This window comes from Thrips palmi, unplaced genomic scaffold (genome assembly GCF_012932325.1).
Source record: "Thrips palmi isolate BJ-2018 unplaced genomic scaffold, TpBJ-2018v1 HiC_scaffold_10, whole genome shotgun sequence".
In the NCBI taxonomy this organism is placed as follows: Eukaryota; Metazoa; Arthropoda; class Insecta; order Thysanoptera; family Thripidae; genus Thrips; species Thrips palmi.
In genome coordinates, this window is record NW_023144621.1 from 1,202,034 (window position 1) to 1,225,998 (window position 23,965).

The following is a 23,965-nucleotide window of genomic DNA, read 5'->3' on the forward strand; positions in this document are numbered from 1 at the left end:
TCAAGGTCAGAGTAAAGGGGACAAGGTACCCAATGCGACGCAACCTGCGCCCTGGAGGCGGATTGCGGGAGTCGCTAACGTCGCTCTGTCTCTCTCACACCCACCGGCGACGCGGCGTGAGTGAGAGGAGAGATAGAGAGAGAGAGAGAGAGAGAGAGAGAGAGAGAGCGACGAAGGAATCAGTCTGCTGGGCTGCGTGATTGCGGCTGCCTCGGTGGTCGGGTCATGCGGTTTCGGGAAGCGTGCCTCCTCCGCGGCGGACCGCCCCCCCGCCACGCCACGCCCCCGCCCTGGCATCCGTCACGTCTCTCGTCCGGAGCCCGGGGACGCGGAGCCATGGTGGAGTCGAGCAGACGAGTGCGTCTCAGTCGATGACTCGGAGGCGAAGGCAGTGTGTCAGGTGAGTGGGCCACTTACAGCCAAAACGTTCACTCTCATCCCAGGAACGTGACATCACGTTGAAACGAATGTGACAAAATGTCACGTTCCTTTCAGCATCGTGTCACACACTAAATGTTCTTGTACAAATTTTGTACGAGACATCACAGTTTTTAGTGCACACGAACTTTTCGTACAAATTTGTACAAAATTTAGTACAATTTTGTGCAAAAATGGCGAAAAATGTGCAGATTTTCGTACGAAAATTGTAAGAAAATTTCGTGTGCACTAAAAACTGTGATGTCTCGTACAAAATTGTATATAACATTTAGTGAGCACATTCATTTGGATTCACAGCCACAAATTAGCTTATTCACGTTGAAACGAATAAGCCACAATGCTGAAAGGAACGTGACATTTTCTCACATTCGTTTCAACGTGATGTCACGTTCTTGGAATGAGAGTGTTTATGTACAGTTTTGTTCGGGGTGTTGCATGATTTAAAACCTGTGCAACGTTTATCATATAATTGTGCCCAAATTTGCAAAAAAATGCGTTTTTTGGCATAAGTTAATACTTCACAAATTCCACGTGCAACTTGCTTGTACCAAATTCTATCTAAATACAAAGTGTGTGTGTGTGTGTGTGTGTGTGTGTGTGTGTGTGTGTGTGTACAACTGGAACCATAGTTGGACCACACAGACTCGCTGTTGACTTTTAGTACAGGGTATTGACATTTTGTCGATGGTGCCTCTGGTTTTTTGTGCAACAGCGATATGTACTTTTCACTTTAGTTTTTATTATCTGCATTTTGTTAGAACGCATCGACAAAAAAAATTCCCAAATAGTTTTATGCAGTAAACTGTTTATATCTAAGAAGAAAATACTGAGTATTATTGTTGTATAGGACATGGTTACTGACGACAAAGTCAAAACTGCAAAGCCGGTGGTACTGGTAAGTTTGCTTGCCACAAATTTGGCAAGCTGTTTTGAATGCCAAAAATTGGCAAGCTTGGCCCGAAAAAAAAACCCTGCTTGTCCAAATTTGGCAAGCTTATGAATATTTCCGACCTAAGCTTGCCAAATTTAGGCATTCAAAACGGCTTTCAAAATTTGTGGCAAGTAAACTTACCTTTGCAGTGAACAAGAGGCTGAGAGTGCAATCACTCAAATTTAAAGCCGGTAACCTCCAATTTACTTGGCTCTCTGACGTCAGCGGTGCGCGTCCCGGCAGGCAAAATGTCGCAGCCCGATGCGCATGCGACCGTGTCCGGCGCGTTCGACGGCAAGGTGCTCCTGCTGACGGGGGCCTCCGGGTTCGTCGGCAAGGCCCTCCTCGAGAAGCTGCTGCGGACGTGCCCCGGCATCCGCAAGGTCTACATCATCATGCGGTCCAAGGCGGGGACGCCGCCCGCGCAGAGGCTGCACAGCATGCTGCGCGAGCCGGTAAGCATACACTGCAAAAAATACGTACTTTTGTACGGAAAAGGTACGGAAGTACGAAAAGAAAAGAACGGAGCGTCCGTTACTTGTCCCGTAAGAACTCATGTAATCGCGTACGGGAAAAATAGTCCAGGCAAATTGTTGACCAGTGACATGTTCTGTACACACTAAATGTTATGTACAATTTTGTACGAGACATCAGTTTTTTGTGCACACGAAATTTTCGTACAATTTTCCGTACGAAAAACGGAACATTTTTCGCCATTTTTGTACAAAAGTGTACATTATTGTACAAAATTTTGTACAAATTTGTACAAAAAGTTCGTGTGCACAAAAAAAACTCTGATGTCTCGTACAAAATTTGTACAAGAACACCTAGTGTGCTGCAAAACCAAAAAATCCGTACTTTTGTACGGAAAAGGTACGGAAGTACGAAAAAAAAAGTACGGAACCTCCGTACTTGTCCCATAAGAACTCATGTAATCGAGTACCGAAAAAACATAGTACAGAAGTTCCGTATAGTATAGACGGACGGTCCAGGCAAATTGTTGACCAGTGACATGTTCTGTACTTTTTCTGTACTTTTTTTCTCGCAGTGTACACTGCAAGGAACAGTACGAATGGGGCCACAAAAGTACAACGGAAAACTGTGAAAAAAATAAAAGATCGAGGACTAGACAATATTGCGGGGCGTGGACTGCACTCGCCGGTTCCATTGTACTTTGAGCAGCAATTGGAGTACAATCCATCCGATTTTTAAAATAAAGCTACTTCGTGCCCAAAATGAAGAGGTTTTTCTAGCAGTGTAACGCGTGCTTTCCTCCCGAGAGGAATCTCTGCTGCAGAAAATTAACTCGATCAATGGAGCAGAACGCTTGCTGACGGTACTGGCAAAAGCACAAGCCATAATAACTACATCCTGCACTGCTAGAAAAAACAAACACAATTAACCTGCAAAAATTCGGGGCAAATTTTTCATCAGGAATTTCTTGTACTCTCGAGGTACAATTCAGCGGCCGTTGGGCATAAGGACGTAAGTCACATGGGAAGCCCATTGAAAATAGGTTGTTCTGTCCGATGACCACTCAATTGTTGTTCAAAGCACGCTGCTATGGAACCGGCATAATGAGTGCAGTGCAGTCCCGGCCTTGGTGTATTTTGTACAATTCTCGTTGTACTTTGTACACACTGGTAAAACTAAAGCGTAGTATTACCCTCTGTTTCCAAGCATAATCAGTTTACGCTTGAAATCAAGCGTAACAGGCTCAACCGCCAAGATTCCCCCTATCTTGATGCATGGGAGCATTTCCAAACTGCCTCATTTTAAGCGTAACGTCTTCAAGCGTAACTCTATGCTTGGTTCAAGCGTAGACTTACGCTTTAGTTTTTCCAGTGCAGTGCAATCCTCGCCTTTTGTTGCAGCTCTTCGACAAACTGCGTGCTGCTGGCGAGGGCGACCGCCTGGACAGGGTGGTCACTGCCCTGGATGGCGACTGTGCTAGCCTCGAGCTGGGTCTGTCTCCGCAGGACCGCGACACGCTGCATGCAGAAGTCCAGGTGAGGCCTGAACTTTGAATGAAATTCACCCTATTGTCTCTGCGAAAAATTCCGTAAATTGGAACGGGAAATGGGGTGAGGGAAATGTACGGACCTTTCGCACTGTTTCTCCATAGCACCCATAAGGATCTCATGCAAACGAGACGGAACCTTCCGTACCGTAAGCCGGGGCAATATGAGACAATTTCCGGGTAATATGTGACGGAGTTTAGTTTGAGTAAGATTCACTCTGAGCCCGCTATTCGGCCACCAAGAGAGCCACTGCTGTAAAAAATAAATAACTCTTGATGGTACTATTTTTCGCCGTGAAGTTTGACAGGGATAAGTCATCAAATGCCATGAGCATTATAATTCTAACGATAAAAATCATGCGTCTCATATTACCCCGAAATTGTCTCATATTACCCCGGCTTACGGTAGTTGACAGGTACGGTTGGCCCAGATACCTACAAATTGCCCAGCCACGTTCTGCACACTAAATGTTATGTACAATTTTGTCCGAGACATCACAGTTTTTTGTGCAAACGAACTTCTCGTACAATTTTTGTACGAAAAACTGCACATATTTCCCCATTTTTTGCACAAAATCGCGTCCAAATTTGTACGAATAGTTCGTGTGAACAAAAAACTGTGATAAGTGTCGTACAAAATTTTTACAAAAACATTCAGTGTGTACTTCTTCCCACCAGTTTAATTTCCATCGATAAAATGGCATCGCGTGATGCCTTTAAGGCATGTACTTCAATATCAGGGTGATATGAGGATAATTCCCGAGTTTATTCTGGGAACATCTAACAAGATTCACAAACGACTACACTCTAAATGTTGTACAGTGAAGATTCTCCATATTATGGTGAAAATATTCCATATTATGGTGGTGCAGCTGACTCCATAACATACCATTCAGAATTCACTGTTACTTATAGATATTTTGACGAATTTCGTTGGTATCACGGAGAAAGTCTCTACCATAATATGTTGGTGCAGTCTTTCACCGTAAGACATTTACAGTGTAGTTATTCTTAATTTTTATTTTGAAGGTGTTCGTGCACACTGCGGCGTCGGTGCGATTCGACGATCCGCTCCAAAGGGCCGTTCTTCTCAACACGCGGGGTGCCCGCGAAGCCGCCAAGCTGGCCCTCGGCATGTCAAGGCTGCAGGTGCGTCTGGGCACGCCTCTCTCTCTCTCTCTCTCTCTCTCTCTCTCTCTCTCTCTCTCTCTCTCTCTCTCTCTCTCTTTCTTTCTCTCTCTCTCTCTCTCTCTCTCTCTCTCTCTCTCTCTCTCTCTCTCTCTCTCTCTCTCTCTCTCTCTCTCTCTCTCTCTCTCTCTCTCTCTCTCTCTCTCTCGCGCGCGCATCCTCGACACGCTTACTACCTTCCAGACCGCACAATGCGACGCCACCGCACCGGGAGGCCACATTGCCCCGGTTCTTCACAAACCCCACCGCTTTTGTGAAACGATGCCAAAATTCACTACAAATTATGGAAGGCCACAGCCACAGCATATCCAGTGCTAATGGCATTAAAAATAGTAACCTTGCTACCCACCTGTTTTTGGCCTGAGTTACATTGAATTTGATGCAAGCATTATAGGGAGCAATATTTTTCCTTCATGCGAAACCGTCATGGAAATTTTCCATACGTCATGGACTTCTTCATTCTCAGTGCAACGTGTCCTTTTACCCCTGCAATGCGAGGGCGAACCCACTCTGGAAAGAGTTGGTTGTCCGGTGTCTAATAGATCTGTAATACACTACAAACCTAACTGTCTACCAAGTACACACTTACAAACGCATGCTTGACGCATGGAGTTAAACGGCCTCAAGCATGCGTTTGTAAGTGCGTACTTGCAAGCATGCATTTGTAAGTGTGTACTTGGCCAAGCATGAGTTTGTAAGTGTGTACTTACAAGCATGCATTTGTAAGTGTGTACTTAGTAGACAGTTAGGTTTGCAGTGTAGTTCTGTAGTGTAATAGGTAAAACAAACAGTGCACACGAGCTTTTCGTACAATTTTTGTTCGAAAAACAGCAGTTATTTCTGTAAGAAACCGCGTACGAATTTGCACGAAAATTTCGTATGCGCACAGTGTAAAAAAGGTTCCTGGTTTCCCCAGGAAGCCTATGGTAGAAACATAGGCGATTTCCAGGGAGTTACTGGGAAAACCAGGAACCATTTTTACCGTGCACTAAAAACTGCGATGTCGCGTGCAAAATTTGTGCCAAAAAAAATTACTGCGAAGGTCGCGTTCATCACTTTGACTGGCGGTGCGGTGCGCAGGTGATGGTGCACGTGTCCACGACGTACTGCAACACGCACCAGCCCGTCATCGAGGAGTGCGTGTACGCGGCGGACGCGGACTGGCGGCACGTGATCCGCCTGGCCGAGACGGAGACGGCGCAGGCCGTGGCCGCGGCCGTGCCCATGGGCTACCAGCCCAACACGTACACCTTCAGCAAGGCGCTGGCCGAGCAGGTCATGCTGGACCACAGCGACCGCCTCAACATCGCCATCTTCCGGCCGGCTATCGGTAAGGCCGCACCGTTGTTCAACGAACGAAATGACGTCATGTTTGTTGGCATGTGAATTTTGTCTCGTTGGATTGGATGCGACCTCGTCATATTCCGTTTGAATGTGGTGTGACGTGATGTCACAGTCCGTTTTTAATGTGATGTGATGTCACAATCCGTCTTGAATGTGACGTAGGCTCTTACAGTATCCTCCGTAGGACCGTTACAGTCTTCTCCGTAGGATCTGGAGGACTGTATAGTCCTACGGAGATCACTGTAAGGTCCAGAGGAGAAGTCTGTACGAGCCTACGGAGATAGAGTAAGGACATAAGAATATTGACAAGGGGGGTACGGAGAACTACCACAAGCTGGTTTCAAAATTTTCCGTAGCTTTTTGCCACAGTCTGCACTGAGAATCCAAACGCTATGAGTATAGCGTCAATTGGTGCAATACAAAAGCATTGCACATGAAGTGCAATGCCTCCCCATTCCCATGCATTAGCATAGGGCATTTTCGGGATGCATTGCACGCAAGGTGCAATATGGCTATCGCATTGCACGTGTGGTGCTATATGTCAGCTGCATTGCACCATACGTGCTATACTCATAGCGTTTGGAATCTCAGTGTGTGTTTGCACAAATTAATTTATGTGTATTGTTAAGAAATGGTATCGAGTTTGATGAATTGCCAAGAAGGCGGCTCGTGACGACTCGTTTCTCGCTGTACACAGTGGTTGGCGCCGTGAAGGAGCCCATGCCCGGCTGGACGAACAACCTGAACGGCCCGTTCGCGCTGTGCGTGGGCATCACCAAGGGGCTGGTGCACACCACGCTGGCGGACAAGGACGCCGTGATCGACATCGTGCCCCTCGAGATGGTGGTCAACGGCATCATCCTGGCGGCACGCGAGGGCGCGCTCCGGTACGCCACTCTATGTTTACACTCTGAAAACCTTAGTAACTTCTTTAAGGCTTCATGAAGCAAAGACGCTTGTACTTCGAGCATACATAAGCGTACAAAGAAAATACTTCGCATTTTACGAACTATGTTTTCGCATTGAAAACTAATTAGTTTGTACCTTACGCTAGAAATACCTCGTAAGGTTAAAGGTTAAGCGTTTGTGTACATTACGCTAAATGCCTGAGGACTTTTCGTCTTGTACATATAATATGAGTTGTAGACAAATTTGTACATAAATTAGATATCAAATCGTACATAACTTCCGTATGCACATTTGATCCAGGAAGCGGAAGAAGGGAATAACTTGACTTATCCCCAAATTGAGTTTGTATTTTAATATTGTGCCTTAGAATGGTTTCCATCACTACCCCCAGATTATTTGACTGAATTCCAAGCATTTTAGGGGGAAAATCCCAGGGAAAAAAGGGGGTATAACTCAATTTAAACCCCCTTTTTACGGTCAAAATTTTCATTGGAAAATGGAGAAAAATAAACGGAAGTCCACATGGGGTCCGTTTGAAAAATTTGGGCAAAAGGATAAAACTCAACTTGTATTTTTATGAATTTTGGGGTAAAAAAATCAACTCAATTTAGCCCCCTTTAAATTTTTAAAATTTAAATTTGGGAAAAAAGAGCAAAGGGCCAAAAAATAAAACCAGAGTAACATACACTTATGCAGACTTTTTTCCCCACTTGATTGTCTCCAAATTCCTCTTTGTTTGGGAAATATAAGGTGAGCTGACTCTTTTTTCCATTTCAAGGGAAAAAGCGATAAGTCGCAAAAATCCTCTACGGAGTGACCTTACACTTTTTTTTTTTTTTCCCAAAAATTTTACTAATGCTTTTTAAAAATTATTAAATGTGCAACATTCTTTTGTTTTGTTTTATTTTTCCCTCCTAACTTTTTGGTTTCCCTGGAAAAGGGCCCAAAAATTGAGTTATCCCCTTTTTCCGCTTCCGGATCATTTCCACAAGATTGGTAAAACTTAAGTGCCTCCTTTGTTTTGCTATGGGTCCACAAGAGGACGATCATCCTCACAAGTCAAGTGTGTGGCATTCGTACATAACAGCGCATCCACCGTGGGATTCCCTATGGAGATACGTTGTTCTGTCAGATGATCGCTCAAGTGAACTCCGCGTTTAAACGCGATTTATCGTCCATGTGCTTTCTAAATGTCATACCGTGAAACGGGGTAACTTCGGACACTTTTGATAGGTTTTTTTGAAATTGTGAAAGTCGCGGTGCTGTCATGGACTTGAGGGTTAAAATTTATCATCTACCCACCTTTAGCTTCGATTTGGCGCTTATTTCAAATATCTGCACCTCACCGTTTTTACAGTGGAGGGTCCGAAGCAGTGTCCGAAATTACCCCGGGTTTTTGGGGGAATTTCGGACACCCCTGGAAAAAAACGACTTTTCGTTCCGATTTTGGTCCCATAATCGATCACTGTCTCGTTCTTAAGTGCTAATATGATTATGTGACGAATTCGTAAGGGTTTAGATGTAAAGGTAAAGGGAGGGGGGGGTCATTCATACATAATTTTAAATCATGTTTTTGCACTCATATGTAGTTCGATTTCAGGAATAGTGGGTGGAACTAGTAGAGCCATTTAGAACGCTTCTATTTTTTAATCTTTGACCGATTAGCTTCCTTTGGCAACTCGGGCCATACTTTATTACGCGAAAGTGAATCTTAAATCTGCCTCTACAAGATTACATACGATCACATACATGCATATGAAGGGCAAGTAGTCGTGTCGTATGTACGGTTGGGAAGATACAGGGGCTCAGTGGAAAGCCTGGCATTCCAATTGTAGTAAACCGGCGAGCTATGCAGCCATTCGCCAAGTTCAACTCTGATGTCACATGAAAGGAAATTAATCACAAAACAGTCGTTGACACTAACGTAGGATATGCACATAAAACTAAATATTAAAGATGTAGCTTTGCCCCATTTTTATGAAATTCGAAGTTTACAAAGCAACCGCTGTAGCAATTGGGAAATATCGTTGTTATTGGATTATCTTCAACTTTCAGAAGAGCTCTTCAGCTTCCACTACTCAAACCCTGCGAAATTGGAAGTGTTCAGGGCATACCCATTCTCCCTGGCGTGACGTTTGTATGTCCAAAATTACCCCGTAAAGTAACATTTTTTCAGTTTTGAGCCCATATAAACCATACCATTTGACCCAGGTGATTGAAAATTTGACACAGTATGCTCTTAACATGATCGAATCGACAAACAATCACCTCATGAACCAGTCATGAACAGTTTCGGCTTGCCAGACAAAGTTTTTACGCATAAAGTGAATTTAGGTAAAAATGGTGAAATACAAAAACCACTATTTCTCCTGGAGTTTGCCCCTGATTTGGCCTCCGGGTGATTGATCAGATGGTTTTAAGTGTGGCCGATGCGATGCGCGCAACGGGACAAGCCTCCAAGTTGGCCGTTAGGTGAAAGCATCATCGCAATGCTTCCGGGCAGAGTTGTCCGAAATTACACCGAGTGTCCGAAATTACCCCGTTTCACGGTACGGTGAAAGGCTGCTCCAACATAATATGGTGGAGATTTTCTCCATAATACCAACAAAATTCGTCAAAATCCCTGTAAGCTACAGTGAATTCTGAATGGTATGTTAGGAAGTCAGCTGCATCACCATTATATGGAACATTTTCACCATGGAGAATCTTCACTGTACAACATTTAGAGTGTGGCTCCATCAGGCGCGCAATGGCGTGGGGCCTCCGCCGGGACGGCAGGCAACACACCGTGCGCGACAGTCAGGTTGGCTGCGGAGGGTGGGGGGCGTCGCGCCGGCTCGTGGCAGTGGCGGATCCACACACTAAATTCTTATGGACTTTTTTATGCATAGTTATGCATGCACAGATACGTCCGTATGTTATGTATAATATTTTGCATCACTGTGTACATTTCATGCAGGAAGATGCATAAAATGTACACAGTGATGCATAATTTTATACATAACATATGGACGTTTCTGCGCATGCATAACTATGCATAAAAAATGCGTCTTTATGCATTTAAAAAGTCCATAAGAATTTAGTGTGCAGAGGCCACCTTTGGGTGGGGAGGGGGGATTTTTGGCGATTCTCAAAGGGGTACAGGACGACTTGTTGCCTTCTTTTCCTAACTGCTATCTCCACGCTGAAAACCTTGCGAGGTATTTCGAGCATGTGCGATAATAAATTTTAACTTTGTGCACCCTGTTCGTTTTATGCACACTCAATGTTATGTACAATTTTGTACGAGACATCACAGATTTTTTTTACCCTGATGAATCTTTCGTACATTTTTTCATGAAAACTGCACATATTTCCCCATTTTTTTGCAAAATAGCGTACAAATTGGCACGAAAGGTTCGTGTGCATTGAACACTGAGACGTCTCGTACAAAATTTGTGCAAAAACCTTAGTGTGTACCTGCGCGGAATTCACTGTATAACACTGTAAAAAATCCCGTACTTTTGGACGGAAAATGTACAGACGAATACAGTACGGAAGTATGGAAAAAAGTACGGAACGTCCGTACTTGTCCCATAAGAACTCATGTAATCGGGCACGGATAAATAGTACGGAAGTACCGTAGTAGGACAGGTATGGACGGTCCAGGCAAATTACTGCCCAGACATGTTCTGTACACACTAAATGTTTTTGTACAAATTTTGTACGAGACATCACAGTATTTTGTGCACACGAACTTTCTGTTTGTACATTTGTGCAAAATGTTGTACAATTTTGTACAAAAATGGCGAAAAATGAGCAATTTTTCGTACGAAAATTTCGTGTGCACAAAGAACTGTGATGTGATGTCTCTTACTAAATTGTACAAAACATTTAGTGTGTACTTTTTTCTCGCAGTGAACCTAGCTCCAATTTCTTTGCGAGACGTGTAGAGTGTGGTTCTGTGCAGCGCCACGCCGTCCCTGCGGGTCTACAACTGCAGCGCGGCGCACCGCAAGACGCTCAGCGTGTGCGACTCGATCGCGTGCGCGCTCAAGTCCAACGAGGTGGCCCCCCACGACCGCGTCCTGTGGCACCCCTTCGTCGTCGTGACCAGCAGCATGGCCGCCTTCACGGCGCTCACCTGCCTGCTGCACTTCGCGCCCGCGCTGCTGCTGGACCTGGGGCTGCGCGTCGCCGGCCGCAGGACGTGGTGAGGCACCGTGAGGAACCAAACGGAGCACTGAAATTACAATTTTGTACGAGACATCACCGTTTTCTGTGCACATTGCTGTACAAATTTGTACGCAATTTTGCACAAAATTGGTGAAACTTGTGCAGTTTTCCGTACGAAATTTGTACGAAAAGGTCGTTGGCGAGGGGCAAACAACTTCGTCAAAATTTGTGCACCGTTGTTTCAAATTGACGTTACTTAATTGTAATTCCATCGTTACTTCAAGGGTATTCCAATCTTATTTCGCGCCTTTTCACCGTTATTTCGCGCTATTTCACGTTATTTCGCACTATTTCACCGTTATTTTACGGAAAATATACACCTAAATTCAAGTTGTGTGCCCCTCGGTCATGTGTGACGTATCGTACTGTGCATTCGCTCAGACCTGAGCCAGCGGCGACCAAAGGAAAAGTTAAACAGCCAAACCCCACCGGGGGCTTCATTGTCCGAGTGCTGTTCCGGTGCGTTCTAAGGGTTCGGTCCTTTGTTTCGCTCGTTGTTTGGAGGCTGTTTGCCACACTCATGATGGCACCAAGAAAAGGCCTGCATAGCAAAGGGGCGCCGCTGGCTCAGGTCTGGAATGCATAGTACAAAACAGTACGTAACATTGAGTGTGAAGTTATTTCCCCTTGGTATAATCGCCATTTTCTGGTGGTGCACCCCACCGCAGGCTCCTTCGCACGTACTGGAAGATCTACCGCGCCACGGTGTCGCTGCGCTACTTCTCGCTGGCGCACTGGGTGTTCCAAAACGACCAGTACTACTCGCTGCTGCGCGACCTGCGCCCCGAGGACGCCGCCGCCTTCAAGCTGGACATGTCGGACATCGACGAGACCGAGTACGTCCACACCCACCTGCAGTTCCTGCGCCGCTACATCCTCAAGGAGAACATGGACCCGAAGGCGGCCAAGAAGAACCAGGCCATGTGAGTCGAGAAGGACCCTTTGCGCAGTGAGCCGGAAGACGGCTGCCAAAACTGTAGACGCGTTTTGAACTCTAGAGTCACTGAACAGGCTTGAACTGTGCGCGTGACCCCACTAAAGTAGAGCCCGAGAGAAGGGGCTAGTGCTCTACACCAAAGCATTCCTCGTTCGGAGGGCAATCCATTGGTGGGGTCATACGCTCGGTTTGACCCCTAATTAGCGATTCTAGAGCTCGAAACGCGTCTGGGATTTTGACCGCCTCTATCGGTCTTCTGGTCCACTGTGCTTTGGCAATTAAGTGGAAATCTGCCACACACTTACTCTACGAACTCAAGAGCGTGCAAGGCAAGCTCCACCAGTGAGTCAGCTTTATCCTGGAGAGTGCACTGCAAATCCAAGTGTGGACCAAGTCAACGCCAGGTAGCGTGGACCACGGTGGTCCACGCTAGGAAACGTAGACCAAGCTGTGGTCCACGCTTCACAGCGTTCAACTCCTCATAGGCCAATCACACTTCCAAGTGTGGACCACCGTGGTCCACGCTGCCTAGCGTGGTCCACACTTGAATTAGCAGGGTGCTTACCTGGAGCATGCATGGCAACCGCCCGCCAGGGTGAAGCGTCCTTCAAGTCGACACCCATGGAGCGTTTTTAAGCACTCCCTTGAGTTTCCAAAGAAGAACCCTCCAAAAAACGTTCTTTGCAGGGAATTCACACCCCTCAGAACGTTACTGGCTTTTTGCTCTTTGACAGTACTTATGCAAGCAATTTGTGGAACCATAATGCGTACTTTTCGTCTTTTAAAGAACTACCTAGAAATTATTAGATAACGTACTGACAATTTGGTTTAGTGAATAAATTTACAAAGGATATGAGACATACTTACAGAGAAAATGCTATCCTTGCTTTTACGAATACGTACTGAATGACTGCTGAGAGCGTATCTGTGCAAGTTCACTTAAAAGTCAATGGGCACTTCGCCGTCTTTTGTATCCCTTGCATTAGCTGCTCTGGTCTTGATTGATGTTGGTCCTTCTCTTGCTAATGTGAGGAAGGTCGCACTTGACTGAAACACCCCAGTGCAGTACGTCACTTGGTGGAATGTCAACTTACGGTGTTCAGCTCAGTGACCCAATTAATTTCCTGCCCAATCATGTCTGCAAGCTGTTCGAACATGAAGTTGAGGAAATAGTAACTTATGCTTCTTTTGGTCTTTCTGTTGCAACAGAATGTTCTGGCTGGACCGTTTCACCAGGGTCGTTCTGCTCTACATCGCCATCACAATTGTGTTCCGTGTGGTATATTGCTTTGTTTAGTATGACGAATATTTTCGTTCAAGAAGTGAAATCTCCTCCCAAAGAAACATGTGCACATGTGTATTTTATTCTTTTACCTTTTCTACAATTATATTAAGACAGTTGAAATAAATCGAAAGGGCGGGAAAGGGGAGGAGACTACGCTCACGTACCCACATAACTTTGGAACTAGTGGAATTTGGGGGTTCTGACAGAGGGCGAGCAACGTTCCCAACACACTGCCAATTTCAATGTGGAACTGTATCTCACTTTGGCGTGAACCTACCTGTCTAACACAAGCTTGGGACTGTTCCACTGCCGGATTTGCAGTGGCAAAGGAGATTTCGAATACAAATCATCTAGAAAACTAGCACTTCTGAGTAACCTTGAGTGGTAGTTTCAAGCTAGATTTATTTTTAACTATTTTTTAAAATCGGTTTGCTGTGTTAGAGTATAGAAAAAAGCCGAGTACTTAGAAGAATCTCTTGTTCCTCTTTTAATGGGCGCACAGGCTACGGGCTACTCGTAATTTAGCACGCCCTTGAGCTTGAAGCAACACACAGGGACTTCGTGGGAGTCGCGTATCAAGAAGTCGACGATCCATAATTTCCCCTTCGGAGGCTGCAGCGCTTCGAGTAGTCGAGAATCCATCCCAGCCTTATTGAAGGTGTATGGGCCCTACGAACGGGAAGGAAAGGGCATTAGATAAATACTCACAGGGAGAAAAGTATCGAAAAAGCACGGAAATTAGCACTCCAAATGTTCTACAGTGAAGATTCTCCATATTATGGTGAAAATGTTCCATATTATGGTGGTGCAGCTGATTTCATAACATACCATTCAGAATTCACTGTACCTTATAGACATTTTGACGTATTTCATTGGTATTATGAAGAAAATCTCCACCATAATATGTTAGTGCAGCCTTTCATCGTAAGACATTTACAGTGAGCCCTTTATCAAACCCTTCGTCACAGGTTGCCACCTTTGCTGTTCTGTCATTGTGTTAAGCTAGTTGAGCTAACACAGGACAAGAAAAAGAAAGGAAGAAATGCGTCAAGAACAAGGCCGCCGGAAGGCTCCTGATTGGGCCTCCACTACAAATCCAAAGGTCAGACTTCTCGCCACTCCAGAGGCGAGACATAAAAGTGTCGCCAAGTTTTGGTCAGACCTGAAAGTCTCGCCAAAATTTGGTCAGACAAAAAAGTCTCGCCACAAAACGGTCAGACACAAAAGTCTCAACACAAAATGGCGAGACTTTTGTGTCTGACCAGGGCCTTCAGGCCGTAACCGTCCGGCGCATTACGGCCTTTAGGTAGCAGTCAGACACAAAAGTCTCGCCATTTTGTGGTGAGACTTTTGTGTCTGACCGTTTTGTGCCGAGACTTTTTTGTCTGACCAAATTTTGACGAAACTTCCAGGTCTGACCAAAACTTGGCGAGACTTTTATGTCTCGCCATATTTTGGCGCGAAGTCTTTCCATCCAATTTGCAGTGTCGCAGCCGATAAAGCCCGTGGCGGCCATGTTCTTGAAGCATTGTTCTTTCTTTCTTCTTCTTGTCCGGCGTTAGCTCAAGTACTCTTAAGAAGAAATAGCTTGATAAGATCCTGGGAGTGTAAGATGTCGCTGCCAACATTCATTAAGGAATCTAATTACCAAAGGTCTGCAGTTAGTCGGCGTCGGTGAAACCGAATCATAAACCTTGGTCCACAATGTGTTCCGCGCCTTGAGCAGATCACAAACTTTTTTTTCAAATTTCCAGTTGCCGAAAACAGTGCACCCTGCGTTTTTTACTGAAGTCGCTGTCATGGGGCAGGTTGTGATGTTAATTAACATCTGTAACGGAAGAAAATGTTGATGTGTAGAGACGCTCAGTTTAAGAATGCTCAGTAATATTTCGATTTTAACGATAACAATGTCTGCGTGCCATGCGTTTATTTTACGTGAAAACAGAGCGTGGTATCTGTAAAGCACAGATGCGTTAGCAACAGGGTCAGTCGGGAGGGTATTCAGGAGGGAAGAGTCATGATCAGGACTAAAATTTTGTGTGAGGAAGGCATCCACGCGCAATTCTAGTGATGATGCAATCTACCTAAATAGGTACCTGATACACTCCACAAACTCATGTGTGGACGTACTAGAATGCTTCAGGTTGAATCATGCCTGCAAGTACACTGTTATTGAAGTCCCCTACCTTGTGCATGAAAAGCAGAGCAACCATGCTATATACACACGAGTTTCTCGAGCACTCTTCACCGCTCAAGTTTAATTCGGGCGATAAACTTTTTCTCATCCATAATTAGGTTTTCGTAGAGTCTTTTTCATTGTCAGTGATGGGAGGTGAAATAAGATAAATCCCGTCAGGAGATTCTTCTATATATGATACTCACGTCACTCCACCGATGCGACCTCTTAAAGAAGTTCGCTTTCCCGGATGCGTGATATTCGCCATTTGCAAATTTGCCGAATGTTATGTTCGATAGCTCCACATACTCCTTGACCCGGGGGAAGAGGGGGCAGTCGTCGTCGAGGGCCAGTGGCTTGGGGATGAGCCGCACACCCTGGACAACAACAATGTTTCTCACACAACATGTATACAGTTCGGCTTATTGTTTCCTTCCAAAATCTGTGAATTTATGAACTAAAAAAAAATAGAAACGGAGGGAAAGAATCGCACACCCCACTTTCACTAAAGAGTAAGAAAAGCTGAAAAAAAGTGTCCTGTAATGCGTATTGGTTAGATTACTCAAGAGAAATTCTGACAACCACTGCGCGTAAATCATGATTTACACGACCATGGACTAGCGAACATGCATGTTGATTAGTAGATAGCCAAGAAAAGCTCGTAAGCGCACTAAACTGCAAGGAACAGTGAGAAGAGTACAACGAAAACTGTGAAAAATGTACGTGACGGACGATTGTACAAAAGTACAACGAAAATTATGCGAAGTATAATGACTATTGCAAAAAGTACAACAAGGCTGGACGGCAGCCGTCATGCCGGTTCCATTGTACTTTTTTCAACAACTCTGAAACAATTTTGAAAGTACCGTGAAACGGGGTAACTTCGGACACTTTTGAGAGTTTTTTTTTTTGAAATTGTGAAAGTTGTGGTGTTGTCATGCACTTGAGGGTTAAAATTTATCATCTACCCACCTCTAGCTTCGATTTGGCGCTAATTTCAAATATCTGCGCCTCACCGTTTTTACAGTGGAGGGTCCGAAGCAGTGTCCGAAGTCCGAACCTTCCTCTTCAAGGTTACATACGATACGATACGTATACGATTACATACATGCATATGAAAATCAAGTAGTCGTGTCGTATGTACGGTTAGGAAGATGGGCTCACTGGGAAACCTTACATTTCAATTGTAGTAAAACGGCGAGCTATGCAGCCATTCGCTAAGTCCAACTCTCATGCCACATGAAAAAATTAGTCACAAAACAGTCGTTGACATTGAGGTAGGACATGTACATGGAAAAAAGTATTAAAGATGTAGCTTTGCCCCTTTTTCTATAAAAGTCAAAGTTCACAAAGCAACCGCTGTGGCAATGGGGGATTATCGTTGTTATTGGATTATGTTCATCTATTAGAAGAGCTCTTCAGCTTCCTGTACTCAAACCCTGCGCAATTGAAAGTGTTCAGAACATACCCAATCTCCCTGGCGTGACGTTTATGTGTCCAAAATTACCCCGTAAAGTAACAATTTTTCAGTTTTGAGCCCATATAAACCAAACTATTTGAACCAGATGTTTGAAAATTTGACACAGCATGCTCTTAACATGTTCGAATTGACAAACAATCACCTCATGAACCGCCCATTAACAGTTTCGGCATGCCAGTCAAAGTTTTTACGCTTAAAGCGAATTTTGGTAAAAAGGGTTAAATACAGAAACCGCTCTATCTCTTGAAGTTTGCCACTGTTTTGACCTCCGGGTGAGTGATTAGATGGTATTAAGTGTGGCCGATTCCATGCGCGCAACGGGACAAGCCTCCAAGTTTGCCGTTAGATGGGAGCATCATCGCCATGCTTCCGGTCAGAGATGTCCGAAATTACACCCAGTGTCCAAAATTACCCCGTTTCACGGTACAACAAATTCATGATGGAAAAAATTGCCAGGAATTCTTGTTGGTTCATTGTGGTTTCTGTCCGTTTTTTTCTGACATTGTATGAATTTTGGTTAGAACTAAGATTTTGTTCTCACGATGAACACTATCGTTAGATGGAATGAACATGAACCCGACTAATTCTTCTTGGTTTTCTCAAAATCAACTTACATTTTCGTTGATACAACTAGTTCTTTTAGCCGTGAAAACCACAACCGAGAGTCTCGTTTCGGACCACTGAAAACTTTAAAAACTCGTGTATCCGCAACATTTTTATCAACGGCATTCGGAGTGGACTGCAACAAGGCATTGTTACTGAAGCCGAGAGATAGGAGGCTCTGTAGCTCAATGCATGCTGCATGGTTTTGGCAGATTCGTGGCAGGATTGAAAGTGAAGGGTAAAACATACTACACGGTAAAAGCTTATTTCGCTAAATTCCGTGTGTTTCTCGGAATGTTGATCCAAAATAGTGACAACAAGTTTGTTCAGTGTGAATTATTTCGATCTAACAACGAGAAGAGTCCCAGTGCGGGTTTCGCAAGTATTTCCACTAGGGACTGTCCCAAGGAGGTTTTAGGTCTAGTTTTAGAGGGGTTTTTTCGCGCTTCAAATGGAAGTACGCCGGAAACAATCTTTATAAGGGTTGAATTATTCCCGCCCTGACCGTAACAGAAACGGTGGCGGAAACTTGTTTACCTGGACTTTGCTCACAATGAATCGGTCTAGGGTACTCCAGAGTAGAGAAAGCCTGAGAACAACCTTTCGTTTAAAAGACACGCCTTTTTCCACACTGAGAAAACCTTACTAACTATTTTAGGCCTTACAAAGAAAAGCAGTTTGTTATAACATAGTTTGAGCATACATAAGCTTACAAATAAAATACTTCCTTAATTTAAGAACTACACTAAAATTCCAAGGGTGAGACATCTGACCGATTTTCGGTGATACAAAAAGTATGACCGAAAAACGGTCATACACAAATGTATGTCCGAAAAAGGGTCATACTTCAAACAAGGGTCAGACATCAGCGAGACAGGATATTGTTTAGCTTGGGGATGTATCAGCCTTTACCTGTGATACACTATAAAGTATGACCATTTTTCGGTCATAAATCGAAGTATGACCCTTTTCTGGTCTTGTATTTCAGTATGACCCTTTTTCGGTCGTACATGTCAGTAAGACCGTTAAAGGGGTCAAAAGTCTGACCTTTCTATTTTCATATCGTATAACAAAGTAAATTAGTTTGTATTCCCAAGGGAAAGAATCCCTATGATTTTAAAGGGACGGTCCCTTTCCGAAGGGGCCAAGCCCTATCCAAGAAAGGGCTTGGCCCCTTGGGAAGGGCTCAGCCCTATCTGCCAGAGGGCCGGGCCCTATCAAGTTAGGGACCGGCCCTATGGACTTGGGGACCGGCCCTGTGAGCTTAGGGATCGGCCCTTTGGACTTGGGGATCAGCCCTATGGACTTGGGGATCCGCCCTCCAGACCGCAAGGCCCTATAAATCAGCCTGCCAGTTACGCAAAATGTGGGTGATTTAGGTAGGCAAACCCGCTACACACCTATTAAGGGTATCTTGTAAACGGCTTTAGATAGAGTGTCGGCGACACTACCATTGTTATCAGCGTCAAAAGTTTACTCAGGAAGCGTTTCTTATATTGTACATTGATGTTCAAGAGGTAGATGTTTTGAACACTTGAACACTCCGCAGCACGTCCCTGACCAAAGGGATATTTCGCGGCCCTTTGACAAGGGGGCTGTCCCTATCCATAGGGGCTGGCCCTTCCATGGGGACCGTCCCTGTATCAAGGGGCCGCGAAATATCCCTTTAGTTAGGGACGTTAGGGATTTTTTCCCTTGGGTTATGGATGCTTAAGAGGATATGGTACACCTCCCCAGAAGCGGCATTTCCAGGGACGCGCAGGGACCTCTTTCTAACGCCGTCCTGGCCACACCGTTCGAGGTATCGATATGAAACTTGACACACGGGCTCAGAAGGGATCAATCTCAATGACGGTGCGTCCAAAAAAATTTTTCAACGCCTAAGTTAGGCCCCAGGGCAGTCCAGTTCTGGTCCAACTTTCGTTCACAACAAGTCCTAAGAAAATAGGAATATCCAAAAAAGGGCCACGGCACGTTGTAGCTGCAACTTTGCTCTACACTGAGAATCCAAACGCTATGAGTATAGCGTCAATTGGTGCAATGCAAAAGCATTGCACATGAAGTGCAATGTCTCCCCATTCCCATGCATTAGCATAGGGCATTTTCGGGATGCATTGCACGTAAGGTGCAATATGGCTGAGGCATTGCACGTGTGGTGTGATATCTCAGATGCATTGCACCATACGTGCAATACTCATAGCGTTTGGAATTTCAGTGTATCCAGAGAACTTGTCCCCATCTGCGTGCGGTCAAAAATAGAGATCAAAACCTGGTAGACGGCGGACCTCTGCACGTCGGATTTGAACATCTTGCAAAGTTTTGAAAAGGCACTGTCGCAGACGAGCTCTACTAACCCCGCCTCCCCCCGCCCACCCCTCCGGGCGACCCGCCTGCAGCCCGCTGCTTTGTCTCTGCGCCGGGCCCCCCGCTGGCCCCCTCCTCATTCACGCGCCGGAGCCGAGGGTCGGCAGCGTGACGGCTCGATTTATGGCCTTGTACTCCGAGAGTTAAATTTTTGAACGGATAGACTCTAGACTATCAGGACATGAACCATTGCACTCAGCGCGTGTTCCTTGTGCCAGGCGAATCAAATTTTAATTTTCTACGATAATTTTGACCTTTGTCATTGTTTCAACAGGTCCGGGTCAAATGGTCGTAGAAACTGAAATTTTAGTTGCCTGTCACCAGAATAGCACGCCAAACCTCTTCGTACAGAGCAAAATCAACTAAGACGGACCACTTCTTCCGGTGACCCTCTTCGATTTGCCTTATTTTTGGTAGGCTTAATAACTAACTAAAGGAGAGTCTAAAGCCAAAATATTAGGACCGGCAAAAACTTATTGCCCGAGATATGGCCAACTTTAGTTTAACTTTTGGAGAAAAAACACGAATTTGGGTATTTTGGACTAATTTTACACTTTTCACAGAAGAGGGCTAAAATTTGGTCACTTTATGTACAATTGGCCAAGAAACAAGAATATGACCTCAGATTTGACCTCCGACGAATACCTGAAGAGTAAACCCCCCAAAACACCCTAAAAACACATAAAAAAACATTTTTTTCTTGGGGTTTCTGGGAAAAATATGTGGACAAAATTTTTTGATGATCTTATCTTGTAGAAAATGACGCGATGGATCGAATGAGACCACGCGCAGATTTTTATGTCAAACCGTTTAGGAGATATAGCGGTTCAAAGTATGAAAATTTTGCCATTAATTTTTAAAAAAATGTAGCTTTGGAGCATTGTTTGACGGTTTTTGCCTCCTTCGTGAGTGTGGGTGTTCCTATCTTGTGGAAAAAGACGCGCTGAATCGAATGAGACCACGCACAGAGTTGTATCTCGAACCAGGAGATATAGTGGTTTGAAGTATGGGCACGGGAGAGCTCCTGAAACACCCGACAAGGAAAGCCCGCCAAACACGTCTGTTTGGCGGGCGGACTACAGTGCCCATACTTTGAACCGCTATATCTCCTAAACGGTTTGAGATACAGGTCTGTGCGCGGTCTCATTCGATTCAGCGCGTCTTTGACCGAGAGATAAGAACACCCACACACACCAAGGAGGCAAAAACCGTCAAACAATGCTCCAAACCTACATTTTTAAAAAATTAATGGCAAAATTTTCATACTTTGAACCGCTATATCTCTTAAACGGTTTGACATAAAAATCTGCGCGTGGTCTCATTCGATTCATCGCGCCATTTTCTACAAGATAAGATCATCAAAAAATTTTGTCCACATATTTTTCCCAGAAACCCCAAGAAAAAACTGTTTTTTTATGTGTCATTAGGGTGTTTTGGGGGGTTTACTCTTCAGGTATTCGTCAGAGGTCAAATCTGAGGTCATATTCTTGTTCCTTGGCCAATTTTACATAAAGTGACCAAATTTTAGCCCTCTACTGTGAAAAGTGTAAAATTAGTCCAAAATACCCAAATTCGTGTTTTTTCTCCAAAAGTTAAACTAAAGTTGGCCATATCTCGGGCAATAAATTTTTGCCGGACCTAATATTTTGGCTTTAGACTCTCCTTAAGTTAGTTATTAAGCCTACAAAAAATCATGCAAATCGTAGAGGGTCACCGGAAGAAGTGGTCCGTCTTAGTTGATTTTGCTCCCAAGTTTCAAAACTAGAAAATGTCCCCTTTTAAAAGTTTGCACTGATAATCCAAGAGTGGGACAGGCATGCACTAGATAACGTGGGACAAACTGTCCCACGCTTGTAAGCGTGGGACAAATGTCCCACGTTTGCAAGCGTGGGACAAACCGTGTTACACGCTTACAAGCGTGGGACAAACCGTGTCCCACACTTACAAGCGTGGGACAAACCGTGTCCCACGTTATCTAGTGCATGCCTGTCCCACACTTGGATTTTCAGTGTGGCCGTACAGCCTAGAGCCATAAATCGACCTGTCACGGTGCCGAACCTCTCGGGTGAGGGTGGGCAGCCCGACAGTCCCCATTCAGTGAAACAAAGTCGGCGACAACATGTGCGGGGCTTGGAGACGGTACAGCTCGTCGGCACAAATATTGCACCTCCTCTCTCCGACTAGCTCCAAACCCGCCGTGCAGAGGTCCGCCGTCTACCAGGTTTTGATCTCTATTTTTGACCGCACGCAGATGGGGACAAGTTCTCTGGATAGAGCAAAGTTGCAGCTACAACGTGCCGTGGCCCTTTTTTGGATATTCCTATTTTCTTAGGACTTGTTGTGAACGAAAGTTGGACCAGAACTGGACTGCCCTGGGGCCTAACTTAGGCGTTCAAAAAATTTTTTGGACGCACCGTCATTGAGATTGATCCCTTCTGAGCCCGTGTGTCAAGTTTCATATCGATACCTCGAACGGTGTGGCCAGGACGGCGTTAGAAAGAGGTCCCTGCGCGTCCCTGGAAATGCCGCTTCTGGGGAGGTGTACCATATCCTCTTAAAATACTTTGTAAGGCTTTGAGCGTGCACATTTCCATTTTCGTGTTGCATTGTAAGCTTTTTCTGGAACGAGACGTCATGTCAACCGATCGTCAAAGTCCCTCATTGATTCATTTCAATATGACTCATCTTAGCGAGCTACATCGTGACTCGATTAGCAAATACTGACGTCATGATCCTAAAAGGCCTGTTTATTAATAAAAGGCAGACAGCTGAACGACCAAACAAATCCACTACCATTGGGGCACAAATTATCACTAAGTCATCCTTAAAACTTAATGAATAACCCCTATCTGAACATTTCATAATGCCGTTCAGTGAGACGAGTTGGGACATTCTGTGGGAAGAAGTTTCACCGTGTGATAACGGTAAGTTTAAACACTCAAGTTAAAAAATTCCAAAGCTAATAGTATTGCACGGTGTTCCCATTTTGATGATTTAAAACGGATTGCACAGGATTATAATTTTAAGAATTCTAAAAGCTATGTATTGGACTCAGGCAACTGTTAAATAATTTGAAAAAAAAATTCAAAAATTTCAAACTGCATGATTCCAAATCACCAATGGAAAAGACTTCCGGTCAGACCTCATTTAGTTAACACCATGACAACTTCGCTCCACCCAAGGAGTCTCGCACACACCAAATTATTTTGATCGGTGGAACTTGTACGATTTTGTTCAAAGGTGAAATTTGCATAACAATGCGCAACAATGCATAAGTTATGCAAATTTGAGCACAATATTATGTAAAGCGTTGCACACGTTTAAAATCGTGCACGCACGAAGGACACAATAGTACAGGAACATTTGGCATACACTAATTGGTGAACGCAAGGTAATCCTCCCATCGCGTCACAAACGCCTGGAAGTAGGCAAAAAGCACGGCAAGCGTCTTACAGGATCCTGGCCACCTGAGGTACACCGCACCATCAGCCCCTTGCAGAGATTTTTGTCAATTAATTGACTATTTCCCTCTCGCTCATAAAGCTTTTCGCGTCAACGACAATTTTTCGCCGAAGCTTTGCAGAATTTTGCTCTCTAAATATAATACTTTATCAACATAGTTGACTTTTAGTCATTATGGTATGGACTTTTCAATGAGTACATAACATATGCCATATTAACAATATACTGAATGTTTCGATCAATATTGTGTACAGCTAAAGAGAAAACAGTACCCTTACGTCTCCTAAAAAAATAAAAAATAAACTTTATAAGCAAGAGAAAGTCAATAGTACGAGGCTGAGCGTGAGCCAATAGTAACTGAACGCTGATGCGGAGCCAAGCTCGAAGCTTCATCCTTCCGCCCGATTCCAGTTGGAGGCCGGCAGTCACTGATCAGCGTGGCAACCATGGCAGGCCTTGTCTCGCAGGAGATCTCACTGTCACTATTATACTCGCTGCTGGTCACTTTTTCGACACTTTACTTACACGCCATTACACTGCAAACTGAAGAGTGTATGGCACATTGGACCAGAAGACCGGTGGAGGCGGCTCAAACTCTGGACGCTGTATTTGT

The 23,965-nt window shown here is 44.7% G+C and overlaps 2 protein-coding genes across 3 annotated transcripts; one reads left to right on the top strand and one right to left on the bottom strand.

The window, feature by feature from the left end:
• The first annotated feature begins 262 nt into the window (after positions 1-262).
• On the top strand, positions 263-13,420 carry LOC117651271 (fatty acyl-CoA reductase 1-like). 2 transcript variants are annotated; one of them, XM_034395131.1, is made up of 9 exons: positions 263-400; positions 1,595-1,824; positions 3,244-3,378; positions 4,419-4,538; positions 5,658-5,907; positions 6,619-6,808; positions 10,780-11,022; positions 11,714-11,968; positions 13,192-13,420. In XM_034395131.1, exons 2-9 carry the CDS (start codon positions 1,618-1,620, stop codon positions 13,277-13,279), a joined length of 1,488 nt encoding a protein of 495 aa, XP_034251022.1. In that variant the 5' UTR covers positions 263-400; positions 1,595-1,617; the 3' UTR covers positions 13,280-13,420. The 2 variants fall into 2 exon arrangements, with proteins under 2 accessions (XP_034251022.1, XP_034251031.1); XM_034395140.1 differs by having other exon boundaries at positions 1,613-1,824.
• Positions 13,330-23,764, bottom strand: LOC117651957. Its single transcript, XM_034396587.1, has 6 exons — positions 23,711-23,764; positions 18,064-18,115; positions 15,650-15,820; positions 14,916-15,095; positions 13,731-13,936; positions 13,330-13,417 (listed from the first exon to the last, which is right to left on the bottom strand). Exons 1-5 carry the CDS (start codon positions 23,743-23,745, stop codon positions 13,778-13,780), a joined length of 597 nt encoding a protein of 198 aa, XP_034252478.1. The 5' UTR covers positions 23,746-23,764; the 3' UTR covers positions 13,330-13,417; positions 13,731-13,777.
• Between the last annotated feature and the right edge of the window lie 201 nt (positions 23,765-23,965).